The sequence below is a fragment of the Periplaneta americana genome, chromosome 6, assembly GCF_040183065.1.
Source record: "Periplaneta americana isolate PAMFEO1 chromosome 6, P.americana_PAMFEO1_priV1, whole genome shotgun sequence".
NCBI lineage: Eukaryota > Metazoa > Arthropoda > Insecta > Blattodea > Blattidae > Periplaneta > Periplaneta americana.
In genome coordinates, this window is record NC_091122.1 from 11,950,970 (window position 1) to 11,972,459 (window position 21,490).

Sequence of the window (21,490 nt, forward strand, 5' to 3'; positions counted from 1 at the left end):
ATTCATGTGCTAAAAAGGATAAATGTTCATCTTCCCTCTTGCTTAAAAAAGTCCCTTGTGCAGACCCTTGTATTTCCCTATTTTGACTATGCTGACATTTTACTGACTGACCTTTCCAGCGACAACAAAATGAAACTTCAACGTGCTCATAATTTGTGTGTACGTTTTGTAAGCAATGTTCGTAAATATGATCATATTACCCCATCCCTGGAAGCAATAGGTTGGCTTAAACTAGATAAGAAAAGAAATTTACATTCACTTCTCTTTCTCTTCGAAATCTTGAACTCTTCTATTCCTTCGTACCTGTCGTCTCGCTTCACTTACCTTTCTTCCCACCACAATCTGAACACACGCTCTCGCCATGAAACAATACTAACAATACCATCCCATCGCACCTCTTCATACTCATCCTCTTTCACAATAGCCCTGCCAAGACTCTGGAACTCGCTACCTGCTAGCATCAGGGACTGTCGAAATAAAATTGAATTCAAACGCAAACTTACTAGGCACTTGGTCAGTAATTGAGACTCGTTCAGACATGGTTTCTTGTAAATAGTTCTTTTAATCTACCACAAAATATCTCAATATCCGGTAATTTCATCACTATAGAATTTTGTTATTGTAGGTTTAATTTGTAATTTAGTAAATACAAAAATATTCTTTGTTCTTAACTTCTATGATAAAATGTCTAGCTTTCATTAATAATCAGGTATTCTTGTCGTACTTTAATTTTTATTGTAATTGTAATTGTAATTGTAAATTTAATATTAATTGTAATCTTATTGTTCATGTTATAGTTGTAATCCCCTGGTAGAGGGGCAGAGAAGGCCTGACGGCCTTATCTCTACCAGGTTAAATAAATAAATCTAATCTAATCTAATCTAATCTAATCTAATTCTGGAATGAAATAATATCTTTTGTAGAACTATAACAAAAGAATAACTTACAACAGTAATTCATTATGTCGCTCACAGTACACACACTATTGTACATAACTATTATAGCAATAATTTCTAAACATTACATACCTATTCTTTTCCGGAGTAGTGTGAGGTTCATTCGGTTGTAATTCAATATTATTCTTAATTCTCTTCACGGAACTAATACTTTTGCCAGAGTATTTAGCTGCTCTCTCATATTCCTTATCAAGTTCTAACAAACATTTGTTTAATTTTTCCTCCTAGCAACACTTAATTATATTTGCGATAATTTCTCTTTCTCGGCTATGGATAACAGCGTTACTTTTTCTCCGCGGTGGTGTGATTTCACCATAATTACTACCCTGTGTTTGCTCCTCCATGTTAACACTAGTTGTACGCAGTGAAGGAAACAGCTCTATGTTTCTTAAGAAGAGATTATGATGGGGAGCATGCGCAAACAACTCAGTTGGCTCCAGCCACGTTACGTGCTTCCTTCCCTCTGCCCCTCTGTCCCGCTCAGGAAGTTCAAGATAACTTGAAATAACTATACCTGGGTCGACGGGGCAGATCTGGCGACCGTTGAAACTGATGCTGCGCAGTCGAGGCACGTTCCCGCCCTCGGAGAACGTCACGAATATGCGCACAGACAGGGGTGGAGGTGACGGCTGCACCTTCTTGCTCAGGTTGAGGATGGTGAACTGCACGTTGTTCTTCGTCTGTACCTCGCCCACCCAGTTCTGGAACCAAACAGCGTGGTGTCGTGAGGGAGTACAGAACACTGATCACGTGATGCTAAGGCCGTGTCTCAAAGCTACATTTTCAACTGAAGTGAACTAGATTGTTGACTAAATAGCCGGATGTGACGTCAGAAGCTACGATCCAAAGCTACGTAGTGAATAGCAATCAAGACCGTAGTAGCTAGTAAATGAAAATGCTTGCACAAACGATACATCATTAACAATTGGGGGCTATAAAATCTGACGATGCTTTGGAAATAAAATGCGAGTTCAATGTAGAATAACACGTTGACTTGGAACATTGACATTGTTGGTATCTGCTTCACATTCTTTAATATTGTAATATTTCAGGCTCTTACCTTTTCCACATTTATTTCGATTATTGACAGCCAAACGTAATTTTCATAGATATCTTTTGAACATCTTTTACAATTCTACATCTTTCTATGTTTTTTGGATAAATTTCAGAACACGGATTCCTTCCTTCCCCCTCTTACTTCAAAATTCCAACCTTGTGCACACAAAATAAATTATTGGTACTGAAAAGTGCCTTTTCGTAAACATGATGACACGCATTCGACAAACGCAGACAAATCTACTCTTTTTTAGTATTGTACGATATAATTGTCAGTGAGGAATCCGTATACTGAAATTTTCCCCGTTTCTTTTCTAGCGTCTCAGGAAATTACCATTCAGTTCATAAACCTGTGACTCAGGTTTAATGAATTGTTTACTGGAAAACTGTTTATAAACAAAGAATTAGAATTTCCAAAAAAAAATAACAGCTGATAACTCGTAATTAAACTGCATTGGGACACTGCCTTCTTAATTTAGTGCTATACCGGCACCGTGATGTCATGGTTTTTAGAAAAATAGTCTATGAAGAAGGCCCTGATTCCAGCATACATGTTCACACAGCGTGGTGGCGTAAGGGAGTGGACAGGAACGTAGGTGGAGATAGAACAGTTTCCTTGGAGGGGGGGGGAAGCAAAAACTATAGAATCCTGATATAACGAGATTACGGGGGACATCATTTATCTCCTCCCCCCGTTTTAGCTTGATCTTTGTACAGTATATCGGAATATGACATTTAATAAAGGTATTGTAAAATAACGTGAAATTGTAACAAAATACGAGTATAAAGACAATTTCACTTTTTTTCCTCTTGTATTGAGGAGGAACCTGAAGACTTGCACTGCAGCCTGAGGCTTATTGTGCTTCACTCTTATTTTGTGAATGACTGGGTAGCCGAACGGCCGCGCTCTTGTACAAGTACAGCACGCCGCACCGTAAACTTAACCCAGGCTAATGTATGGATGATGATATGTCAATTAATGATGGCGAAATGAGTTCGAGGTCCAACACCGACAATTAACCAGCGATTTTACTCAAATGGTTGAGGAAAAACCCCAACCAAGTAACTTGTTCCAACCAGGGTGTGAACCTGGGCCCGCTTGTTTCATGGCCAGACGTACTAACCATTACTCCACATCAGTGGACCAATTTTACATTTACTTTATCTGTTTATTTAAAAAGGCAATATATCATAATATGGTATATCTTCGTATTATGAAGTGTAAATTCTAATTATTTTATTTAATCTCACGTCTTTAAGTTCACACATTATACCGGGATCACTTTTCTTTTTTCTGCATTGTTGTGCAGTATGTTATTCATATTTCTCCAAGTGCCGGCCTGAACACCTGCAGACTTCTAACACATGAGTACAGGCTGTTACAAAAGAAACATTACAGTGTTTTCATTCTTCAAAATGATGTATAGAAATTCTTATACTTCCTTACTTACTGGCTTTTAACGAACCCGGAGGTTCATTCCCGCCCTCACATAAGCCCGCCATTGGTCTCTATCCTGAACAAGATTAATTCATTCTCTATCATCATATCCCACCTCCCTCAAATTCATTTTAATATTATCTTCTACGTCTCGGCCTCCCTAAAGGTCCTTTTCCCTCTGACCTCCCAACTAACACTCTATATGCATTTCTGGATTCGCCCATACGTGCTACATATCCTGTCCATCTCAAACGTCTGGTTTTAATGTTCCTAATTACGTCAGGTGAAGAATACAATGCGTGCAGTTCTGTGTTGTGTAGCTTTCTCCATTCTCCTGTAACTTCATCCCTCTTAGCCCCAAATATTTTCCTAAGCACCTTATTCTCAAACACCCTTAACATATGTTCCTCTCTCAAAGTGAGAGTCCAAGTTTCACAACCATACGGAACAACCGGTAATGTAACTGTTTTATAAATTCTAACTTTCAGATTTTTCGACAGCAGACTGGATGATAAAAGCTACTCAACCGAATAATAATAGGCATTTCTCATATTTATTCTGTGTTTAATTTCCTCCCGAGTATCATTTATATTTGTTACTGTTCCTCCAAGAAATTTGAATTTCTCTACCTCTCAAAAGATATATTTTCAATTTTTATAGCCTATTTCCATTTCGTACAATATTCTGGTCACGAGACATAATCATATACTTTGTCTTTTCGGGATTTACTTCCAAACCTATCTCTTTACTTGCTTCCAGTAAAATTCCCGTGTTTTCCTAATCGTTTGTGGATTTTCTCCTAACATATTCACGTCATCCGCATAGACAAGCAGCTGGTGTAACCCATTCAATTCCAAACTATATCTGTTATATATATATATATATATATATATATATATATATATATATATATATATATTATTTGACTATAAATGAAGGCTGATGATTCTTGTTCCTAAATTTTATATTATCTTTGATAAAATATTTTATATAGAGTAATATACTTGATATCCTACATTTTATCACAGAACTTTGGTAAAATATTTTACCATATTCTCTGTCAAAGAGTGTAATACCAGCCTTATTATATTTAGAAATGCAAATAAAGGAGTATCTGATGGCTGGATGAAGAGGAGAAAAAAAAGTGACGTCGAACTCAAGAGAGGAGAAGATGGCAGAACAGAAGAGAAATAAAGAAAAAGATAGGGACAAAAAGAGACAAACAGAGAGAAAGAGAAAATAGATGGGAAGGGTGATATTGAATCACTACACGATGTTGCGAAATTATTAACAAATATATTGGCCCCAACTATGAATTGGGACCCTCATATAAACTCTCCTTGTACGAGATTATCTAGAGCTATCTAGTTGCTGAGAAATAAAGAAAATGGTCAGAAAGACCTTTCAAGCACTTCTTAACAGTGCAGTCTAATACTATAATTACATTGTGGGATTCATATGTGGGATAACAGCAGTGGGATATATACGGTAAGGTCAACACCTGTGGAGTAACCGTCAGCGCGTATGGCCCCGAAACAAGGTGGCCCGGGTTCGAATCCCGGTCGGGACAAGATACCTGGTTGAGGTTTTTTCCGGGGTTTTCCCTCAACCCAATACGAGCAAATGCTGGGTAACTTTCGGTGCTGGACCCCGAACTCATTTCACCGGCATTATCACCTTCATATTATTCAGACGCTAAATAACCTATATGTCGATACAGCGTCGTAAAATAACCTAAGAAAATAAAAATATACCGTAAGGAATTTAATCCTGCAGGAAAAAACTAGTGGTACTGTTACTGATCCTTCTATGACGCCCTTTGTAGACTTCTATTTGTTATGGGGTGTACTCTGGCTGACATTTATATGTTTCAGTGTTTAATCAAAGTTAATAAAAACTTAAATCCATTTCAGATGAAATCCGGTATGCACAACTATGTATAATTACCGGTTGCATTTTACAAATACAAGATTAAATGTAAATACAAGGCGGTTTCACATTGTGGCTTTAAACGTGTTTAATAAATTACCGCCAAAAAACCGCAATTTAAAATATATTACTAGATTTCAAGCTGCATTTAGTGTGGCTCGCAAATAATTCATTTCCAAGCCGTAACGAGTTTTAAATAAAAATGTTGGCATAAATGTTTCTGTTTAACTTCCATTTCATTGTGTGAATTAATATTGTAAATATACTTATTGTACTTTCTATTTGACAATTTCTCATTACTTAGAAAAGACAAGAGCTGCTATGAGAAGAAGAGAGAAGCAGAGAGAAGGGAAGAATAATTAAAATAAAGACAGCACCTGATATACAATAAGAAAGAAGCAGAGAGAAGGGAAGAATAATTAAAATAAAGACAGCAGCTGATATACAATAAGAAAGAAGCGGAGAGAAGGGAAGAATAATTAAAATAAAGACAGCAGCTGATATACAATAAGAAAGAAGCGGAGAGAAGGGAAGAATAATTAAAATAAAGACAGCAGCTGATATACAATAAGAAAGAAGCAGAGAGAAGGGAAGAATAATTAAAATAAAGACAGCAGCTGATATACAATAAGAAAGAAGCGGAGAGAAGGGAAGAATAATTAAAATAAAGACAGCAGCTGATATACAATAAGAAAGAAGCAGAGAGAAGGGAAGAATAATTAAAATAAAGACAGCAGCTGATATACAATAAGAAAGAAGCAGAGAGAAGGGAAGAATAATTAAAATAAAGACAGCAGCTGATATACAACAAGAAAGAAGCGGAGAGAAGGGTATTCTAGGCAAATTAAAGACAGGACATGCTATACAAGAAGAAAGAAGCAGAGGAGGAGGAGAGGAGAGGTAAATAAATTAAAGAAAAAAGCTGCTATACCAAGCAGAGAGAAGGAGAGGAGGAAGAGAGGAGAGGTAAATAAATTAAAAAAAAAGCTGCTATACCAAGCAGAGAGAAGGCGAGGAGGAGGAGAGGAGAGGTAAACAAATTAAAAAAAAAGCTGCTATACCAAGCAGAGAGAAGGCGAGGAGGGGGAGAGGAGAAGTAAATAAATTAAAAAAAAAAGCTGCTATACCAAGCAGAGAGAAGGCGAGGAGGAGGAGAGGAGAGGAAAATAAATTAAAAAAAAAGCTGCTATACCAAGCAGAGAGAAGGCGAGGAGGAGGAGAGGAGAGGTAAATAAATTAAAAAAAAAGCTGCTATACCAAGCAGAGAGAAGGCGAGGAGGAGGAGAGGAGAGGAAAATAAATTAAAAAAAAAGCTGCTATACCAAGCAGAGAGAAGGCGAGGAGGAGGAGAGGAGAGGAAAATAAATTAAAAAAAAAGCTGCTATACCAAGCAGAGAGAAGGCGAGGAGGAGGAGAGGAGAGGTAAACAAATTAAAAAAAAAGCTGCTATACCAAGCAGAGAGAAGGCGAGGAGGAGGAGAGGAGAGGTAAACAAATAGAAAAAAAAGCTGCTATACCAAGCAGAGAGAAGGCGAGGAGGGGGAGAGGAGAAGTAAATAAATAAAAAAAAAGCTGCTATACCAAGCAGAGAGAAGGCGAGGAGGAGGAGAGGAGAGGAAAATAAATTAAAAAAAAAGCTGCTATACCAAGCAGAGAGAAGGCGAGGAGGAGGAGAGGAGAGGTAAACAAATTAAAAAAAAAGCTGCTATACCAAGCAGAGAGAAGGCGAGGAGGGGGAGAGGAGAAGTAAATAAATTAAAAAAATAAGCTGCTATACCAAGCAGAGAGAAGGCGAGGAGGAGAGGAGAGGAAAATAAATTTAAAAAAAAGCTGCTATACCAAGCAGAGAGAAGGCGAGGAGGAGGAGAGGAGAGGTAAATAAATTAAAAAAAAGCTGCTATACCAAGCAGAGAGAAGGCGAGGAGGAGGAGAGGAGAGGAAAATAAATTAAAAAAAAAGCTGCTATACCAAGCAGAGAGAAGGCGAGGAGGAGGAGAGGAGAGGTAAACAAATTAAAAAAAAAGCTGCTATACCAAGCAGAGAGAAGGCGAGGAGGGGGAGAGGAGAAGTAAATAAATTAAAAAAAAAAAGCTGCTATACCAAGCAGAGAGAAGGCGAGGAGGAGGAGAGGAGAGGAAAATAAATTAAAAAAAAAGCTGCTATACCAAGCAGAGAGAAGGAGAGGAGGAGGAGAGGAGAATAAATTAAAAAAAAAGCTGCTATACCAAGCAGAGAGAAGCAGAGGAGAAGAAGAGCATAGGGGCACAATGCAAAAGCAAGGGCGTTTATAAGACCAAGACACAATCAGAAAAGAAGATGGCGTAATACAAAAACAAGGGCGGATATAAGACCAAGAAACAACCAGAAAAGAAGTTGGGCGTAATAGAAAAACAAGGGTGGATATAAGACCAAGAAACAAGCAGAAAAGAAGTTGGGCGTAATACAAAAACAAGGGCGGATATAAGACCAAGAAAGAACCAGAAAAGAAGTTGGGCGTAATAGAAAAACAAGGGCGGATATAAGACCAAGAAACAACCAGAAAAGAAGTTGGGAGTAATAGAAAAACAAGGGCGGATATAAGACCAAGAAACAAGCAGAACAGAAGAAAAGAAGAAGGGCGTAATACAAAAACAAGGGCGGATATAGGACCAAGGAACAACCAGAAAAGAAGTTGGGCGTAATAGAAAAACAAGGGCGGATATAAGACCAAGAAACAACCAGAAAAGAAGTTGGGCGTAATAGAAAAACAAGGGCGGATATAAGACCAAGAAACAAGCAGAAAAGAATTTGGGCGTAATAGAAAAACAAGGGCGGATATAAGACCAAGAAACAACCAGAAAAGAAGTTGGGCGTAATAGAAAAACAAGGGCGGATATAAGACCAAGAAACAAGCAGAACAGAAGAAAAGAAGAAGGGCGTAATACAAAAACAAGGGCGGATATAAGACCAAGGAACAACCAGAAAAGAAGTTGGGCGTAATAGAAAAACAAGGGCGGATATAAGACCAAGAAACAAACAGAACAGAAGGAAAGAAGGGCGTGATACAAAAACAAGAGTGGATATAAGACCAAGAAACAAGCAGAAAAGAAGTTGGGCGTAATAGAAAAACAAGGGCGGATATAAGACCAGGAAACAACCAGAAAAGAAGTTGGGCGTAATAGAAAAACAAGGGCGGATATAAGACCAAGAAACAACCAGAAACGTTGGGCGTAATACAAAAACAAGGGCGGATATAAGACCAAGAAACAACCATATAAGAAGTTGGGCGTAATAGAAAAACAAGGGCGGATATAAGACCAAGAAACAAGCAGAACAGAAGAAAAGAAGAAGGGCGTAATACAAAAACAAGGGCGGATATAAGACCAAGAAAGAACCAGAACAGAAGAAAAGAAGGGCGTAATACAAAAACAAGGGCGGATATAAGTTCAAAGAACAACCAGAAAAGAAGTTGGGCGTAATACAAAAACAAGGGCGGATATAAGACCAAGAAGCAACCATAAAAGAAGTTGGGCGTAATACAAAAACAAGGGCGGATATAAGACCAAGACACAACCAGAACAAAAGAAAAGAAGATGGGCGTAATACAAAAACAAGGGCGGTTATAAGACCAAAGAACAACCATAAAAGAAGTTGGGCGTAATACAAAAACAAGGGCGGATATAAGACCAAGAAACAACCATAAAAGAAGTAGGGCGTAATACAAAAACAAGGGCGGATATAAGACCAAGACACAACCAGAACAGAAGAAAAGAAGATGGGCGTAATACAAAAACAAGGGCGGTTGTAAGACCAAGAAACAAGCAGAACAGAAGGAAAGAAGAAGGGCGTAGTACAAAAACAAGGGCGGATATAAGACCAAGAAACAACCAGAACAGAAGAAAAGAAGATGGGCGTAATACAAAAACAAGGGCGGTTGTAAGACCAAGAAACAACCAGAACAGAAGAAAAGAAGAAGGGCGTAATACAAAAACAAGTGCGGTAATAAGACCAAGAAACAAGCAGAACAGGAGAAAAGAAGAGGGGCATAAAGCGAAAACAGAGGTAGCCATAAGATCAAAAGAGTAATGGAGAGGAATGAATTCAGCTGACCTACCCCGAGCACGTTGGCAGGCCTGTCTAGCTTGACGTCAAGGCGCAGGCCCGTGACGAGTTGGTCCACGTTGAGCAGGATGACACCGAACCAGCGACCAGGTTCCGCGTCGCGGCCCTCGTACGAGAATATGCTTGGACAGGGCGAAGGGGGATGCTGCAGACTGGAGTGCTTGGCGGGCGAAGACAGGGGCAGCACCAACAGCAGCAGCTCGAGCGCCAGGGGACGAAGCCCCATTCCTGTATGAATCATCGAACAGTGGCTGAATGATGAATGCGAGAAAAGAAGTAAAAGAGAGAGTGAGAGTAACGAAGGAGTTTAGTAAGAAAGCATGAAGGGAATGGATAAGTTACGATAGAAGAGTAGGCAGAAAGAAAGGAAAATTAATTAGTAAAGTAGAGACAAATTTCTCTATTAGATTAATATTACGTAGAGACTCATACAGGAGTCACCTTTTCGACCTTGAATTTTTATATTAGTCTTGAAAGCATTTGATTAGGACTTTAAAATGATTGTTTATATATTTAAAATGATTATTCTTCATAATTTTATAACACATAACATTGTACAGTGCCTTGTTTGTAACTGTATTTAATTGTTGTGCAAAAGCGCAAATTCATGTAAAGAAGACGACAATCATGTAATAAACCAAAATATGCCGGCTTTCGACTAATTTTTTAATTAACCATACATTTAACATTGCAAAATACATAATAGGTATTTATTTATTTATTTTGATGGACACCAGGGCTGAGGTTTGAAATGTTGACAATTTTAATTGAATTTTTTTTTTAATTTTTTACCTGTTTGTTCGATTGGATTAATAGGTGCGTAAAAATTTTCAGTTCAATCGGACTGCTAGTTTCGAGGTTAATTTTATTTTAATTGTGGATATTTGTGATACAATCAAAATGTTTCATGCATATTGTATTTATACACAGGAGTCCTGACTCAAGGCGATATATTGTCACCTGAATGCAAGAACTATAACTGGTTGAACGATACCAGGGAGATCTATTTTCCAATGTAACAACTAGGTAAAAGAAAACGAGACATATTCCTTAGTGAAATAAATAAGTAAATGGACAATGTCACAAAATATGAAAAATCAAGTTACCTAGTTCTTGCATTCAGGTGAAGATATTAACGTTGAGAAATCCATTATATCGAGGTTAGTTGAGGTACAATAAATTTTTTGAAAATCAGACATTTATTCATATTTTTTAGTTACAAAAGATATATGTTTTTAGCTTTTAATTTTTTAGATACTTAAGATTTCTCAACATTAGATCTCAAATAATGCATGAGAATGTATGCCTACGTATGAATTTGGTGAAAACTGCATGGGCTCGGGTCAAGCCCGTGGGCCTTGGCATGGCAGGGTTCGGGTTGAAATTTACTTAAGCCTGTCGGGTTCGGGCCTTAAAGAAACGATATCCTTTTTCCCGCGAATTATATATTGATTACAAAGTAATAAGAAGATTTCAATGCATGCACGATTACATGTCCACCTGCTACCTATCCGGAACTATAGACTACCAGTTTATTCATTTATTCATTCATTGATTTATTTAACCATTTAATTAATTAATTAATTTAATTTAATTTAAATTTACTTATTTATTTTATTTCATTTATTTCATTATTTATTTATTTATTTCAATTTATTTAATTTTATTTATTTATTTCATTTTAAACTATTTTATTAATTTAATTTAATTTAAATTTATTTATTTTATTTTATTTATTTAATTATTTATTAATTTATTTATTTTAATTTATTCAATTTATTTAATTTAACTAAATTAATTTTTTGTTTTAATTAATTTATTTGATTTAACTTATCTTATTTAATTATTTAATTTAATTATATTAATTAATTTATTTAATTAATTAATTTATGTATTAATTTAATTTATTTCATGTACTTATTTATTGAAATTAATTTAATTGATTTAATTAATTTATTTATTTTAATTAATTAATTAAATTAAATTTATTTAATTAAATAATTTAATTTATTTTATTAATTTAATTCAATTTAAATTTATTTTATTTTATTTATTTAATTATTTATTAATTTATTTATTTTAATTTATTCAATTTATTTAATTTAACTAAATTAATTTTTTGTTTTTATTAATTTATTTGATTTAACTTATCTTATTTAATTTAATTATATTAAGTAATTTATTTAATTAATTAATTTATGTATTCATTTAATTTATTTCATGTACGTATTTATTGAAATTAATTTAATTGATTTAATTAATTTATTTAATTAATTAAATTAAATTTATTTAATTAAATAATTTAATTTATTTTATTAATTTAATTTAATTTAAATTTATTTTATTTTATTTATTTAATTATTTATTAATTTATTTATTTCAATTTATTCAAATTAATTTAACTTATTTATTTATTCTAATTAATTAATTTATTTAATTTATTTTATTTATTAATTTACTGAACATAATTTATTTAATTTTATTTATTTAATTTAATTTATGTAATTAATTTTAGGGATTTATTAATTTTATTTTATTTATTTATTTATTTTATTTATTTATTTATTTTATTTAATTTATTTAATTTAAATTTATTTATTTATTTAATTATTTATTAATTTATTTATTGTAATTATTCAATTTATTTAATTTAACTTATTTATTTATTTTAATTGATTGATTTATTTATTTGATTTAAGTTATTGTATTTAATTAATTAAATTAATTAATTTATTTATTTAATTTGATTTAATTTATTTATCTAATTAATTCAATTAATTAATTAATTAATTTATTTAATCTGGTAGAGATAAGGCCATGAGGCCTTCTCTTCCCCTCTACCAGATGTTTACAACTACGATATTAAGAATACAATTTACAATTATAATTACAATTAATATTGAATTTACAAATAGAATAAAAATCAAAGTACTAAAAGATTAACTGATTAATAGAAGCTAGACAGTTTATTGTAAAAGTTAAGAAGCGAGAAGCTTTTTTTTTTATTAATTAAGTAAAAATTAAACCTACTCTACGCAGTAAGAAAATGCTTAAGGAGTTTGCTTTTGAACGCTACTAAATTCCGACAGTCTCTGATGTCACTGGGTAGGGTATTCCACAAGCGCGAGAGCGAGATTGTGTATGATGATGAATACGATGATGTCTTATGTGATCGTATGGCTAGTATGCGGCTATTTTGCGTGCGTGTGAAGTGATTATGATATGATGACAGGTAACTGAAACGGGAGGCAAGGTAGGTAGGTGTAGAGGTGTGAAGGACTTGTAAAAGGAGAACAAGGGAATTAAAATTTCTACGTTCGTTTAGCCGTAGCCAGTTCAGAGTTTGGAAGGATGGGGTAATGTGGTCAGCGCGATGGACTGGCAGACGAAGTAAACACAAGAATTATGAACACGTTGTAATTTTTGCGACTGGTTGACATTGAGGTCAGTCAGTAGAAAATCACAATAATCGGAGTGGAGCATTACTAGTGTTTCCACTACTTTCGACTTCGTATTTCGTAACGGAGTTTGTTTCGTCTCTACTCTGTCTTAAGGGGTTAGGTACAGCTTACAACAGTAAAATGATTACGTGATTACAAAGAAGAGCTAAACACAATCAAATACACAGCACAAGAAAACGGATACAACCCCAACATAATAGACAACATAATACGTAAGACAAAAAACAATCACAAAAAATATAAGAATACAACACAAAGAACACAAAAAATACATCACACTAACATACGAAAACAAACCTCATTCTAGAAATTAAATTGCAACATCGCATACAGAACAAATAATACTCTACAAAAACATCTCAACACACAAACAACACAAACAAACAAATACAACAACACAGGCGTATACAAACTCAAATGTAACACCTGCAACAACTTCTACATAGGACAGACAGGCAGATCATTTCAAACACGTTACAAAGAACACATCACAGCCATAACAAAATTACAAAACACTTCCACATATGCAGAAGACAACACAAATGCTAACCACACCTATAGAGACATCAACACAGACATGGAAATTCTACACATCCAACCAAAAAGCCAGAAACTAAACACACTAGAACAATACGAAATATACAGACACACAAAAACACATCCTAATGAAATTCTCAACACACAACTCAATTTTAGAACACACACACACTCTTTGACTCCACATTACACTACAAAAACACACCCCCACAGGAAAGAAAACAAGAGGCGCCAAGACCAGCAACGACCAATTCTGAAGAAGACCAATAACAGGTCGAAACATGTAAACAAGGTACGACAGAATTTAACACGAGAAAGTCATATCATACATATTCCGAAGTGACACAGTGTTAAAAGTTGTGTAATCAAGATGTATATGAAAAAATATTTTTACGATAAAAAAAATATTTACATTTTTTTTTTTTTTTTCAAAATTCAGTTCACTGTGCAGTGATGAAGCGTTTCCCACATAACTCAAAACTATCCAACATTTTGTGATGAAATTGTTTGTGTGTATTTATGCGTGTTATATCTACAGGGACATAATTTTATTTCTACTAGCATTTATAATATTAACCTGGCTATACCTTTGGATCAACCGGAAACACCGTTTCTACCCATCTCCACGACTGGAGTTCGATGATACTGGTGTAATATACAAACAAATCACTTTACTAGGTATAGGAGGGAAGAAAAGTATTTCATCCATTTACGTAAACTAGGAAATATCACGCTTTGAGTTTGATAATTATCGTTAGCTTTTGTTTAATCAAAATACAGTACAGTATTAACAAATTAACAATAAGTGTTTTTACTCACGAACTGAGCTGTCCATGTGGACGTATTCATTATGCAGTGTATATTATACTGTGTACAGCACATTAGCGTACAATATAGAGAATGAAGTTAAATTGAAAAATAATCATAATATAGATATTTAAACACATTTTTGAAAATGGTGGCCGTTCATTTCGATACAGGCTTCAGTTCTAATGTGCATATTATCGCACTATAGACTAGTGTACCTAATTCCAATTACCAGTTTCGTCCTTCGTACTAGTAACTCATGTTGAAATAATTCTGTACCTGCTCTATAAAAGAGTACCTTACGTACTGTAAATTCAATTTTTACTTCTGCCCGATCCGAAAAGATAAAATTACTCAGACATGCTATCTACTGTCCGTCCAAGTGGTTATGTCGCAGGGTCGTAGAAAGGGGGGAAATCACGTGACAATTAATTACTTAACGAGGTCCTTTTATTTAAGTTATTTCAAACAGTTGTATAATATTACGTAGACGTCCAAATCCTAACAGAAATTAATGTTCTCAGAAAAGAGCTAAGACAGCCCAGCCACTAGCCTTTACAGAGAGGCGAATAGAAGCAGGTGGGGGAAACCGGGATGCGACGTAGGGAAATGGACGACAGTACATGTGCGAAAATGATTCAATATTGAAAGCTCTTTCGTCACGGAAAACGCGAAGATATTTTTGGAACGTACTACTTACTATGACCGTGGTACTACTATGACTGTATATGCGGTCTTGGATCTGTGTGAGGACGGTTGAACTTTAGTAGAAGGGGTGGGAGTGAAGTACATTAAAAAACTCAGGTACAATAAAAATTGAAGTAAAAATAAAATGCTGTCCCTGTACAATTCTCCTCCGCTACATTCATCTAGTAACTTCAGGGATCCAACTTTAGAACAAAAAGTTACTAGATTTGTAATTAGAAATTTCTAAAAAGTAATTATTTAATGAAAAAATAATGACAGCTCTTCTTCATGAATTAAAAAAATGTTTAAACATATTTGTAATCAGAATTTAATTAAATCGATTTGGGGTATGAAAATATACATTCTAAAGAAGTGACATAGTCAATCTAAGTATTTTGGAAAATTTTCATGGTTTTCAGTGGAGGCTCCCCTTGAGCAGAAGTAAGCTTAAACACACGAAACGGAGCGGTTAGACGACTCAGAGCTCTACCGTTCAAAGCGAATATAGTATGATCCATGTGCATCTAACTTGTACTCAAAGTAACCAAAGCCAGGACTCTAGTATAGTAATCAGACAGCAATAGCATTGGTCCCAGTTTTGGAAATCGTAAAACAGCGAACTCTAAGCTCCGCCCACGACCCCTTTCCACTTTTCCGCTACAAGCTCACCACATAATAATAATAATAATAATAATAATAATAATAATAATAATAATAATAATAATAATAATAATAATAATAATAATGATTTATTTTAGCTAGCAGAGTTAAGGCCGTAAGACCTTCTCTTCCACTCAACCAGCAAAAAGTATACATACATATGTATCAACTTACAAAGAATTCAACAATTTGATTTAGGTAAGAATTACATGTATACAAGAGTTATTTACGAATTAAACAACAAAATACAGAGTGATTTATATAGAACTGACACATTTCTTTCATTAATTGTTTTAAAAACGAATTGTGCTAGAGACAACTTATTATACCTAAAATGTAGAGGAATTTTGGGAGATTATTTACCTCTATAGCAAATGTTGTCCGGCGTTATTAAATACGGAGATCTCGGTGGCCACAGATTCCTGGAAATTATTCGGTCGTCACATAACCGGATAAGTGGAACCATGCTTCATCTATGAACCATGTGGTGGACAATATGGTAGGATTTTGAACAATGGACGTCTGAAACCAACAGCAGAATATTCTGGAGTTTCGATTCCTTGTCAATAGATGCGCAGAGGTTTATGTTTTATTCCTATTGTTGGCAGCTGTTTTCGACATTTTGTGTCAACGTGAAAATGCAGTACACATTATATCAACGACTCTTCCTTGTGAAGCAATACTGGATTACGAATTCAATTACAGCTACTCAAAGAGCATACCAGAGAGAATTTGGTGTTCGCAATCCTCCCAAAAGAAACACAATACTGGGACTGGTAAACAAATTGGAAACAACTGGATCTCTGGTGAGTGAGAAGGGCAAGCATCGTTCATCTAGGCTTCCCACGGTTGTTGACGTAAGAGCACGACTGGAGCAGTCACCCAAAAAATCATTAAGACGTTTGTCGCAGGAGACAGGGTACACCTACTCAATGTGTCAGAGAGCCTAAAGACATATAGGGTTACGGTTGTTCATCAGCTACAGGAACCTGATAAGGATAAAAGATTGAATTATTGTCGTTGGTTTCAGACGTTCATTGTGCAAAATCCTGCCATATTGTCCATTACATGGTTCACAGATGATGCATGGTTCCATTTATCCGGTTATGTGACGACGGAATAATTTCCAGGAACCTGTGGCCACCGAGATCTCCGGATTTGACAACGCCAGACAACATTTGCTATAGAGGTAAATAATCTCCCAAAATTCCTCTACATTTTAGGTATAATAAGTTGTCGCTAGCACAATTCGTTTTGAAACAATTAATGAAAGAAATGTGTCAGTTCTATATAAATCACTCTGTACTATGAACTATTAATTAAACATTGAGATCAATTGTGTAGCAGAATTAAGCTAAAATACGTAGAATGTTAATATATTTCAAATAATGTTAGACAACAGAAAGAGATTATTATGAGACAATTTTGAAAGTACAGCACAATCAGGATGATGTCTAAAGGAAGGAGTAACAATGTAGACAGTGATAGTTTAAGTCAGTATGAATGGAGTGAAATGCTAAGAAGGCTATCTTTTAAGCTGTTTTTAAAGGTGTTTATTGTCTTGCAGCCACTAACACTTTGTGACAGGGAATTCCATTGTCGCGAGGTAGATACTGTAAAAGATGATGAATAACGAGATGTTCTATGAAGAGGTATACTTAACGCGCCACAGATAAGTGATCTGGTATTTACGTCGTGGTTAGAGTATTGATAAGAGAAACGAGACGAAAGGTAATTTGGTGTTGAAGTGTGCAGAATTCGAAAGAGTAAAGACAAAGAGTGTAATGTTCTGCGTTCTTTAAGTCGGAGCCACGAAAGACTTGCGAAGGACGGTGATATGTGATCATATCGTCGGATGTTGCACACGTATCTGACACACATATTCTGAGCTCGCTGTATCTTGACTGATAGTTCAGAACTTAAGTCACTTAACAGAACTCACAATAATCGAAGTGCGGCACTACTAGGGTTTGTAGTAGGGTAAGTTTTAGTTGCTGGGGCAAGAAGTTTCTTAAGCGACTCAAACAGTGAATGGAGGAACAGATTTTTTTAATAGTTTCTTTAACTTGAAAATTCCAATTTAGATTATTATCGAAAAAGAAACCAAGATTTTTTACGACAGATGAATAAGAGATTAGCGTGTAGGGTAACAACTGAAAGATTACTGTTATTAAGGGAGTTAACTAAACGCTTATGTCCAATTATTATAACTTGAATCTTACTTGGATTAAGTGCGAGTCCGAAATTGGCCGCCCAAGTGGAGACAGTGGCTAGGTCACAATTCAACTTGTCAATTAATTCATTGATCGTATTGGGTCTGGAATGTATATAAAGTTGTAGGTCGTCGGCATAGGGGTGATATCGGCAATACTGTAAGTTCTTTGATACATACTCTAGCGGGAAAGAGTGGAAATAGGGGTTTAGGATGGGGTAACATCTAGTGGAGGAAAGTGGAACAAAAAGAGTGAATGCGGCATCTACGAAGCAAAAGAGGAACTTCACCATGTTTCCCCTCTCCAGCCCCTCCTTCTCTCTTCCTTGCGTCATGTCTCTCTCTTTTTTTTATGACTTCCCGGAGGGTAGTATTCGATCCGTTGATCTTAACGAAACGCACGCACGCTTTTTGGTCACGCTTTAGACCTCTCGGCTACCGAGACGAGTTGGTGGTAGAAGGGAAAATGAATCTATTTATGTTCAAGGTAACTGCCATAACGTATTTCAGAAATGCAATGTGTGTCGTTGAATATGTAGTAGTAGTAGTAGCAGTAGTAGTAGTAGTAGTAGTAGTAGTAAGTAGTAGGTAGTAGTAGTAGTAGTAGTAAGTAGTAGTAGTAGTAGTAAGTAGTAGTAGTAGTAAGTAGTAGTAGTAGTAGTAAGTAGTAGTAGTAGTAGTAGTAGTAGTAGTAGTAAGTAGTAGTAAGTAGTAGTAGTAAGTAGTAAGTAGTAGTAGTAGTAGGTAGTAGTAGTAGTAAGTAGTAGTAGTAGTAGTAGTAAGTAGTAGTAGTAAGTAGTAGTAGTAGTAGTAGTAGTAGTAGTAGTAGTAGTAGTAAGTAGTAGTAGTAGTAGTAAGTAGTAGTAGTAGTAGGTAGTAGTAAGTAGTAGTAGTAGTAGTAGTAGTAAGTAGTGGTAGTAGTAAGTAGTAGTAGTAAGTAGTAGTGGTAGTAAGTAGTAGTAAGTAGTAGTGGTAGTAGTAAGTAGTAGTGGTAGTAGTAAGTAGTAGTGGTAGTGGTAGTGGTAGTAGTGGTAGTGGTAGTAGTAGTAGTAGTAGTAGTAGTAGTAGTAGTAGTAGCAGCAGCAGCAGTAGGTTTATTTTGCCTGGCAGAGTTAAGGCCATGAGGCCTTCTCTTCCACTCAACCAGGTTTCAATAATATACATGAAATACAAAATTAGATTACAAAACAACACAAAAGAAAATACCTTAGAAATTACATAAAATATAGTAGAAAATTACAATAATTAGTCAAGATCAGTTACATAATATAAAGTTACAAATAGTCAAGATCGGTTACATAACATAAGGGGGATATACACACTTACAGTCACACTCGCACTCACTCACTCACACACACACACACACACACACACACACACAAACATACAATTTATAAGACCTAAAATGCTCGAGATAAATTCGACGATTAATTCACTTGAGATATATTATACAGTTAATATACTAATAGGAGAATACATGTGGGTTACACGACATAAAATGTTGATTAGCAAAGTCGTACTGAATGGCATACAAATACAAATAATCTATACTAATAATCAGGGAAAGGATTTATATGTAAATACATATTTACTTATAAAGCTAATATAATTTATATTTTGCATTATCTTTATGTTTCACAATGTGTAGGGTTGAAAAATCCTACTTTTATTTTCCATATTTTTCCATATTTTAGAGTTTAGTACATATTTTCGTTAATTTCCATATATTTTCCATATTTCATATAAAACAGTCCATATTATATTAGGTTTAACAATAAAACAAAACAAAATTCCATTAACTTTTAAAAATACATTTCAACAATAGAGATTTAAACACATGTTCAGTAATCCCTTTAACATCAGAGTTATTTGAAAATTAGCAGTCCTATCAACAATGGGAAAGTAAGTTACAAAACTGTATTAATTTAATTTAAAATTTTTAACAGACTTCAGTTGTGCAGCTCAACAGTTAAATGCCAGTCAGAGTACACATAGGTTCAGTTTTGTAAATCATACTATAAAGACGGTAAATATGCCAAAAGTACGTCATTCAGTCAATTTAAAATCAAAACTAACAAGTTACATTTCAGAATTTAAAGAAGATGGTTTATCAACTGACAATAAAATATTATTTTGTAATTTGTGTCAGTGTGCAGTATCATCTACACAAAAGTTCCTGGTGCAACAACACATTACAACTAGTAAACATCAGGCCAACAAACAACTAAATTCCAAGCAGAGACAATTGTTTTTAACACAACCAACAACATCGAATGTAAGATCTGAGTTTAACATCGACCTGTGCCGTTCTCTCATCTCTGCTGATATTCCTCTCTACAAACTAAAGAATAAGGTCTTCAGGGAATTCCTTGAAAAATATACTCAACATACAATCCCGGATGAGTCAACACTTAGGAAGACGTATGCTCCATCCATCTACGATGAGACAATACAGAAGATAAGAGATGAAATTAAAGATAGTTCAATTTGGGTTTCCATTGATGAGACTCCCGACAAAGAAGGTAGACTTGTTGGTAATGTAGTTATCGGTTTGTTAAGTGAACAATATTCTGAACGAATTCTTTTACATTGTGATGTTCTAGAAAAGTGCAATAACAAAACTATAGTTAAACTGTTCAACGAAGCTATGGGTATCCTGTGGCCAAAGGGTATTATGTACGATAATGTGTTATTCTTTATTAGCGATGCTGCCCCTTATATGGTCAAAGCTGGACAAGCATTATCTGTTGTATATCCTAAATTGACTCATTTTACTTGTGTGGCGCATGCATTTCATCGTGTGGCAGAAGTGGTCAGAGACAATTTCCCTAAAGTAGATTTGTTGATTTCATCAGTGAAAAAAGTATTTCTCAAAGCTCCCAGTAGAGTTAACGTGTTGAAAGAAATGTACCCTGAAATTCCATTGCCACCAAAGCCAATTTTAACTAGATGGGGTACATGGCTAGAAGCAGTTGAATATTATGCCGAACATATAGACTCTATTAACAATGTTCTCCTTGCATTGGACTCTGAAGATGCAGTCTCAATTGATACTGCGAAAACAGTTACCTGTGACATAAGTGTGAAGAATGACTTAGCTCACATTCAGCATACATTTTCATGCATCATAAAAACGCTCAAAAGTCTCCAAAATAGGCACCTTTCACTATCTGAAAGTTTTGAAATTATAAATAGTACTGTGGAACAACTGAATCGTGGTAGAGGTAAAGTTGCAGATGCAGTAAGAGCTAAGGTGGACACTGTACTTTCAAAAAACCCTGGATATGAAGAACTACAAAAGGTTGTTGCTGTGATGAGTGGTGAATCAACAGTGAAGATTAACTTGGACTTATCCCCAGCAGACATTGTGAAATTGAATTATGTACCAGTTACTTCTTGTGACGTCGAACGCTCTTTTAGTCAGTATAAATCTATCCTCAGAGACAATAGAAGAAGATTCACTTTTCAGCACTTGAAAGAAATGTTTGTAACCTATTGTTATGGTAACAGACAATAAAAATTGTGTTTTGTTGAAACTACATTGGAAGATAAGGTACGTCCATTATATTTTTTGTTTAGTTTGATTAAAATGTACCAATATTTAACGTACATAGTCATTTTTTTATAATTTTAAGTCCATATTTAA

At 34.9% G+C, this 21,490-nt stretch overlaps 1 protein-coding gene across 1 annotated transcript in view; it reads right to left on the bottom strand.

Moving 5' to 3' along the window:
• LOC138702155 (transmembrane protease serine 9-like) overlaps positions 1 to 21,490 on the bottom strand; it is a 117,701-nt gene that overhangs the window by 80,079 nt on the left and 16,132 nt on the right. Inside the window, exons 2-3 of the mRNA XM_069829762.1 lie at positions 9,473 to 9,708; positions 1,471 to 1,657 (exon numbers count right to left, since the gene is read on the bottom strand). Of these exons, the coding sequence (XP_069685863.1) occupies positions 1,471 to 1,657; positions 9,473 to 9,706 (421 nt within the window). The 5' untranslated portion in view covers positions 9,707 to 9,708. The remainder of the gene's footprint in view (positions 1 to 1,470; positions 1,658 to 9,472; positions 9,709 to 21,490) is intronic.